The 7,156-nt window shown below is 47.2% G+C and overlaps 3 protein-coding genes across 3 annotated transcripts; all 3 read right to left on the bottom strand.

Annotated features, from left to right (window-relative positions):
* Positions 1-217: 217 nt before the first annotated feature.
* On the bottom strand, positions 218-1,669 carry PENARI_c146G08378 (uncharacterized protein; the record flags this gene model as incomplete). The annotated part of the gene is made up of 1 exon (XM_022638012.1): positions 218-1,669. One exon carries the CDS (start codon positions 1,667-1,669, stop codon positions 218-220), a length of 1,452 nt encoding a protein of 483 aa, XP_022482133.1.
* Positions 1,670-4,023: 2,354 nt separating this feature from the next.
* Positions 4,024-4,466, bottom strand: PENARI_c146G06135 (uncharacterized protein; the record flags this gene model as incomplete). The annotated part of the gene is made up of 2 exons (XM_022638011.1): positions 4,024-4,315; positions 4,408-4,466. The coding sequence occupies 2 exons, from the start codon at positions 4,464-4,466 to the stop codon at positions 4,024-4,026; spliced, it is 351 nt and encodes a 116-aa protein (XP_022482134.1).
* Positions 4,467-6,608: 2,142 nt separating this feature from the next.
* PENARI_c146G00329 (uncharacterized protein) lies at positions 6,609-7,146 on the bottom strand. The gene is made up of 2 exons (XM_022638010.1): positions 6,784-7,146; positions 6,609-6,734 (listed from the first exon to the last, which is right to left on the bottom strand). Exon 1 carries the CDS (start codon positions 7,111-7,113, stop codon positions 6,844-6,846), a length of 270 nt encoding a protein of 89 aa, XP_022482132.1. The 5' UTR covers positions 7,114-7,146; the 3' UTR covers positions 6,609-6,734; positions 6,784-6,843.
* Positions 7,147-7,156: the final 10 nt, after the last annotated feature.

Raw genomic sequence — 7,156 nt, forward strand, 5'->3', positions numbered from 1 at the left:
CACTGAGCCGTCGGTAAATGTGTCTTATCACTATAAATGGGTGGAGGAGTACTTGATACTGGGGGTCCAGACTTAAGCAATCTCGTTCAATCGAATGGTTGAACCCAGCAATTTAGCTAGTCCAGTCGTACATTTCAACGCACTGAGATTATAAACTCGCTCTATGAAGACTCTTCTCTGGTGTATGCTCAATCAAAAATATATACCGAAACCATGGTTATGTTCGAACCCATGCGACGCCCGACTTGGCAATTCTTGCGCCAGCCAGAGCTAAGGTCCCCACTAGCATGGAGCTACCCATGAACATCTGCATGTATAGATATTCACCGTCATCTATCTGTATCAATGCCCCTGCAATCGGGTTCCCTGTCAAGACATCAATGCTGAGAATGCTCAGAACCATCCCATACCTGACGCCGGTCTTTTTGAGGTCGGCTGTCAGTGTGGTCAGCGTGACGGAGAAGATGCCTTGCACTGCGGCCGTGACAGCACCATAAACTACCGAGAATGCGTACAGTCCCCCGACGCTGTCGACTCCGGCCCAGGCATAGGCGATAATTGCACTGAGAAGGCTGAACGGGACAAGCAGATTCATCGGGCCCGTCCACATGTCCACACAAAAGCAGGGGATAATACGAGAGACAATGCCGACGGCATTCATGACCATGACCAGGTTTATGGAAGTTGACTCCGACGCGTGAAGAGTATTTGTCGCATAACTCCCGATGTAGAAGAAACCAATATACAGACCCAAGAAGACGAAGAACATGCCGATGGCAAAGAGCGAATAGGGCGCCTCCTTGAACGCCACCCATTCGACGATCGGACCACTCTTTCGCGGCGGAAGCCGCTGTTGGAGGAAAAGCAGGCTCGGAAGAAGAGAACCCAGGGTGATGAACCCGAGAGTGCGCATCGTCCAGGCAAATCCTACCCGTGGTAGAAGAGCGTTCACGATTCCAGGGAGGACCAGTCCTCCTGTAGCCGAACCAGTCGCTACAATCCCCATGGCGAGGGCTCGTCGTTTGGTGAAGTATGTTGGTACCAGAGACATGGTGGGACAGAACATGAGACCGCATCCGATGCCTTGGAGGACTCCCTGCGTGAGGAACAACTGCCAGTATTGGGTGCAGAGTGAAGTCAAAAAGATACTAACAACTTCAGCCGTTGCGCCAATCACCCAAGTGAGCTTGAAAAGCCCAGCATCGGTCGCTCTTCCAGAAAAGGTTCCGATGAAAAAGAGCAGAAAGGTCTGGACGCTACCGATCCAGGAGATATCCGAGGGCGGGCGGTGCAGGGTTTCGGTATAGTACGTCTGAAAGACGCCAAAGCTGTTGATGTACCCCCATGTGTTGCACATGACAAGATGGGCCAGCGCGACTTGGGACCAGGCCTTGAAGCCGCCGTCGGGAGGGGGGCCGGGGTCTCGTCCTGATTCTCTCATGCAGATGAAGAAGAGAGTTCGGGCTAGGACGGTTGTAGGGGTTGATTGTCTGGTGAGACCATCACTTTCGGGTCCTGTCTCGTTTTCTTGATTGACATCAATGGAACCGATTCCGTTCTCGTCGCCCTTGAAATGAGGATATATCGTATTGTCTTCGTGTTGTTGTTGGCTGGTCGGATCCGCGGACTCCTCCGCAATCCTCCTTGAATTCCCGAGGTCTTGCTCCATCATTTAATGTGTATTCCTGAAAAATTCCAGGTCACGTACATATGCTGACCTGGATCTAGATATCAGGGTAAATTGGCAGTTTCATGCAGGCCTTCACGGGAAGTGATTCGAGATGTCCGTATCGTTTCGCTTCGTTCGTTTTGAAAGAGGCCAGAAAATAAAAGCCCGAAAACAAGAGGGGAGAGAATAGTTTATATGTTGTATTAATTCAATCCAAAAGCGGAGGATTGGCGATTCAGTCCTCGCCTCGGAGAGTAACAAAACCAGAATTCCGAACAAGCTCGGAATTTCTCGGTTACCATATTCAGGTTAGTCTTCATCCACTACACTGAACAGTAATAGGTAGTGAAAGTCTCATATCAAATGTGTTTGATTAGTTCATCTTTCTTTTTGAGGAAAGTGATGGAGGTTGTTAGATCATTTTACCCAAAAAAAAATATATGAAAAATAAAAAATAAACGGAGGATTAGCCGTTTCAGTCCCTGCCCAGGAAAGTCTAACCAAACTAGGCTTCCGAACAAGCTCGGAATTGCTCGGTTACCGTATTCAGGTTAGTCTTTCTCAGCTACACTAGGTAGTGAAAGTCTCATATCAAATGTGTTTCATTAGTCCATTGTTTCCTTATGAAGAAAATGATAGAAGGAAGGGTGTTAGATCATTTTACCAAAAGAAGAAAAAAGAAAGAAAGAACAAAGATAAAGTTAGTAAAACGGGAGAAACGAAAAGCAAATGATGACTCCGTATTTGTAGTCTGAATTATAATATCTACTCTGCTTAGGGTGTTAATCATGTTGGAGATCAGGGAAACAGAGTACTTTTTAATATGTAGCCTCCTTAGAGCGATTCATGAGGTAGATTTATAATACGAGTGAGGAGCAACGGAACAAATTTGGATTGTCGAAGATTTGAAGACCGAGTGTAAACCGTCAAAGCTCTGGTAAAACACAAAAAGCTTCCTCAAAGTCTTCCGGTAGGGGCGGGGAATCTGGCAACGACCCATGGTAAGTAAAAGACTGCATGGAATATCGGGCGAGCCAGATACTACCTACTCCAGAGTATGGAATCATAAAGATCAAATGGAGACATTTCGTCAAGCAGGCCGGTAAAAATATTGTCTGATACTATAGTATTGTTGTCGGCAGTATCTCTGCAGGCGGTACTTATAAGTAAATGACTTAAAAATGCGCGAGGATAGAAGTAGAATTAATAAAGCAAGAGTATTACACGTCAGGGAAGACTCACTCTGAGGTTGTGGGGAGAGGGCTGGGAAGAGGATGAATGTAGCCCATATCTGCGTTCTTCTGTCGAACATTGTGCGATACCTTCGGCCTCGATGTGCTGCCCTCATTTGGTTCGTTCTCCTTGCTAGGGGTACTCCGTCGCCCATAGAGGCTTTTAAGAGTGCTGAGCGCCCTTATATGCATCCTAGATAAGACAAGGTTGCTGGATTCGGAATCTCCGCCTTTTCCAGGGATACCGGTCGAAAGGACATTGATCAGACTACCTTGTAACCTCCGCACTTCGGGGTCATGATTTGTATCATCCATAAGAGCCAACAAAAGAGCTGAACTAATGCCATTATGGAAAAACCCCCAAGACCTCGAAGCGTATACACTCAAAGATTGAAGTTTTATGAAAGCACGCAGACTTTCTTTGAGATTCTGCTTACACTTTTTAGCAAGCGAATCCCGAACTTCGGTATCCGGCCAAGACCGTGTGCGTGATGAGAGTGCCGGACGACAGAGCCAAGATATCGCAAATGAGACATGTAATCTAAGTGCATAATAGTGGCAGTGCTCTTGAATACTAGAACAACGATTTGTGTCTTGCAGCTCGGGGCAGGACCTAGCAAATATCTTTTCTATCTCTTCGATATTTCTAGCAATCTGTGGGAATTCCTGTGTCTTCGACAGTGAGAGACCATGGCTAGCACAATAGTTGAGGTGATACATCGCTTCTTTGTAGGATAAAACCTTATCTTCCGGTGCAACCAGTAGAGCTGGGAGGGTAGCAGGTGGTCGGTCGAAACATAGTGAAAGGATGGTATCTTGCCATATAACGGATAACCTGGGAAAGGTGTAAGAGGTAACATCCCGTCTGGGATTTTCCGGCGCCTACCAGAGATTCCGTTTCATGTTATGAGAAGGGGGCGTCGTGTGCTCGTCACAATTTTCTCTATGGAGTCCAATACTCTGGGCCAACCTTACGGTTGTTCCTAGTAATATCCAAGCCGCTTCTGGTTTGCAATCATTCCGTAATACGTTTCCAAGTATCAAGAATGTTTGGACACAAGTTCTTGTTGGCTTAAGTAGGAAATTGGCCTGGCGAAGAAATTGAAATGAATACTCGGCTATTCACGGGTGAGCAATGGTAGGACGGAAACCATTCATCCGGATCCTGTGGGGCTTACTGAAAGCTTGCGAGAGCCGGATGCGCTCCTTGTAGCTAAGATCGGAGACCTGCACACCAAAGGCCAAAATCGCGAATAGGAGACCAAGCCAATCAAAGGGCTTTCCCGTCCTGAAACCACTTTGCATGTCTCTCGTTGGCTCCTCAAGAAAAGTACACAGCTCGCGCTCGAACTCATCAATTCCAAGAACGTCCGGCATGTATGGATGCGCCTGTTGTCGATAGCATTGGAAGAATCTAGCGAATAAAGATCAGTATCTGCCACCGTGCTTCTCTATTTGTTTATCCCTAACACATCCTAGACATAGAATCGAAACCTGCGAACTTACTTTACACTATCCCGGTCATTAGTCAATTCTTCCCAGGGATTGGATGACAATGGAGGCATGAAAGGGTATGGAGAAGCCACTGCAGATCTGAGTCCGAGCATAGGTAGGAAGCATTCATTCACAGAGCTACCCCCATTTGACTGATCTTTATTTTCAAGATTTTCAGATTCCACGAAGGCAGGGATCGAGTCATCCCCCAAGAATGGAGTCGTCCTTCCCTCTCTAGTGGTTTCGTAACTTTGTTCTGCTGGTCTCCACTCACGAAGTGAAGCACCATAGGAGCATAGGTCCGTATGACCTCTCTTCTGGCATGTTGCACATGGTTGTGTTCCATCACATTTCACCTTGCGTCCCCGACACGGTTGGCAGCTGGTCTTTCCTCTTTTTGCTGGACGATGAACGCGTTCCCTGAACTCTTCAGGCGACAGAATGATTGGATTGAATTGATTTTGATTCATATTCCACCAATCCAGGCTGTGATGAGATTTTTCAATTTTTTTTTGTTAAAAGTGAATCGGGGTTTGTTGCTCGCTGTCCTCGGTGGCAATTTTCCGTAATATATTATGACTCATCGAAGGTACTTCAGTAGTTGCGAGGCGGGCGGAAAGACTGCCTAATCTGGTATAGTTGGTTTCTGGTGGGGCGCTGGGAGAGAGTAAGAGAGAGAATAGAGGTAAATCTGATTTCGAATATTACTGTACAGGGTGCGATGCAGATCCCAGCGACGACCCACGGGACAGTAGATCAAGGAGGTTCTATTTATGGTCCGGAGAAGAAATGAAGGATTTGCAAAGGTCCAGACACGATCCAGAAGCCCAAACTTGACGGCTGTCAGTGTCCGATGGAAAAGGACTTTGTTACGTAGAAGGTACGGTCGAGGTACGGTCCAGGCAGGTGAGGTATTTGGAATATCACGCGGAATTCTGGCAACAGAATGGTAGGCTAAATCCCGATCCGTGGTTATGCTTTCCTGGTTCCTGTCACAGGAGAGTGATTCTCCTGTCCAGTGGCACGTTGCTCCTTGTCTATCGGGTCTGTAGAACGTTCTAGAAGCTATGTCTTTCTGTCTTGCATAGACCTTCCGGTAGAGATTGTACTCTCTCTGAATCCGACACAACCCCCTCATCAGCCAGTCCCATATCTCTAGCGGATAGCTTGTAGAAACTATGCCAATCATGAACAGACCACATGAGCTTATGTAACAATATCTCCGGTTTTTGCACTAAAAGCCGAGAGACCGGTTGGCTCCTGGGCATGAGTCGACGTTGTGGGCCGGCCCTCCTGCGGCCCCTAAGCTTTATTTCAATCACCCTGCGCAGCTTGATCAAGACTCTGGCGATGAAGAATCTTTCTAGTAAAGTATTGGTCTTTTCCAATATCCCATACATAAACAGACCGAGACTGTCGTGATTCTGCGTCAATTCTTTGGACTTGCCTTTAGGCTGTAGGGCTTAATCACGAGCAACCTAAAGAGCAAGTGGGGAAGAAGCCCGGGCTTGAATCCTTCATGACAATCGCATTCTCTCACCGAGCGAGCGTTTCCATGGTTCATCCAAACTAAGCTGTCAAAATGATTTGCGGTTCCGCTCATGATCGACAGCTGCGCTCGTGATTCAACGGTATGTTTCAAACTAATTTCCTCCTGACTTGGGTGTGGGTCAAAACAAATCGTACGCTTCACTCTAAAGATTACTCTGCTTTCGACCATCGATCCAATCAAATCCAGGCAGACGTATTACCTTGAGCCAATAAGAATTCCAGATATGTTCATTTTCCCAGAGCCCTCTTGTTACCATGTCCTGTCTCCCTACGGGAACACTCATAGTATCATGATCCTTATACGATGTCCGCAGTACTTCCCGGGCCACATAACACTCCGATGAAATCCTCCTGGTTTTGCATGACAAAGATGAAAATGTGTAGGCGGGCCTGTTCCAAGGGCACCACCATCATGCTCGAATCCTTACCTTTTGACTTTGGGACTTCCTCACTATTGTTGTCATTCCGAAGAAGGGCAATTGCTCATTTCTATACGGAATACATGGAATGATATGCAACCACGCTTATATTTCTCATGCTGAGGCTTCATTGCTGATCACAGCCTTTATTATAGTAACATGTACCAGGACTAGTTTATCAAGATAGTTGGCCACTGTTCCTTCGACATCGCAATGTAGCGCTCCAGCCGATGAAATGCTGCTAAAGTGCATGCTCTGTTCGCCGGTATCTCAGCTTCCTGGCGGCACAGACACGATGCACATAGTCCCACCTCCAGGATGACCGTGTTCTTTTAGGCCGGTACGGAAGCGGTGCTGGCGTCACGTATTCTGTGACAAAGGGTCAGCATGTAATATGAGAAGATTAAGTGTTTCGTACCTGAAATAGGGTTCGTTTGAGTTGGGTTTTTGCTGTCGTCAGGCTGGTTAGGGTCGGCCGCTAGAATTGTTTGAAAACATTTGTCGATGTTCCTTTGGGCAGGGGTCTTCGCTGGAAGACCCGACTGTGAAGCGCTATCAACCACAGAGCGTCGCACAGCGCTTGCTCGCTTTGGTTTGCCTCGATTCTGGGAAGATTTGGCGCCAGTGCGACTCTGCTTTCGCAGAATATGGTACTTTTTCCCTCGTAAAGATTCAACGCTTCGATGCACCTGATATTCTTCATAGTATGCGTCGGAGAGAGCTTTCCACGACAGCTCCCGATGGGCATCCAACCAAGGGAGAAGATTTTTCTCCTCCCATTCTGGCCAGCC

Source organism: Penicillium arizonense, assembly GCF_001773325.1.
Source record: "Penicillium arizonense strain CBS 141311 chromosome Unknown PENARI_contig146, whole genome shotgun sequence".
NCBI classification, from domain to species: Eukaryota; Fungi; Ascomycota; class Eurotiomycetes; order Eurotiales; family Aspergillaceae; genus Penicillium; species Penicillium arizonense.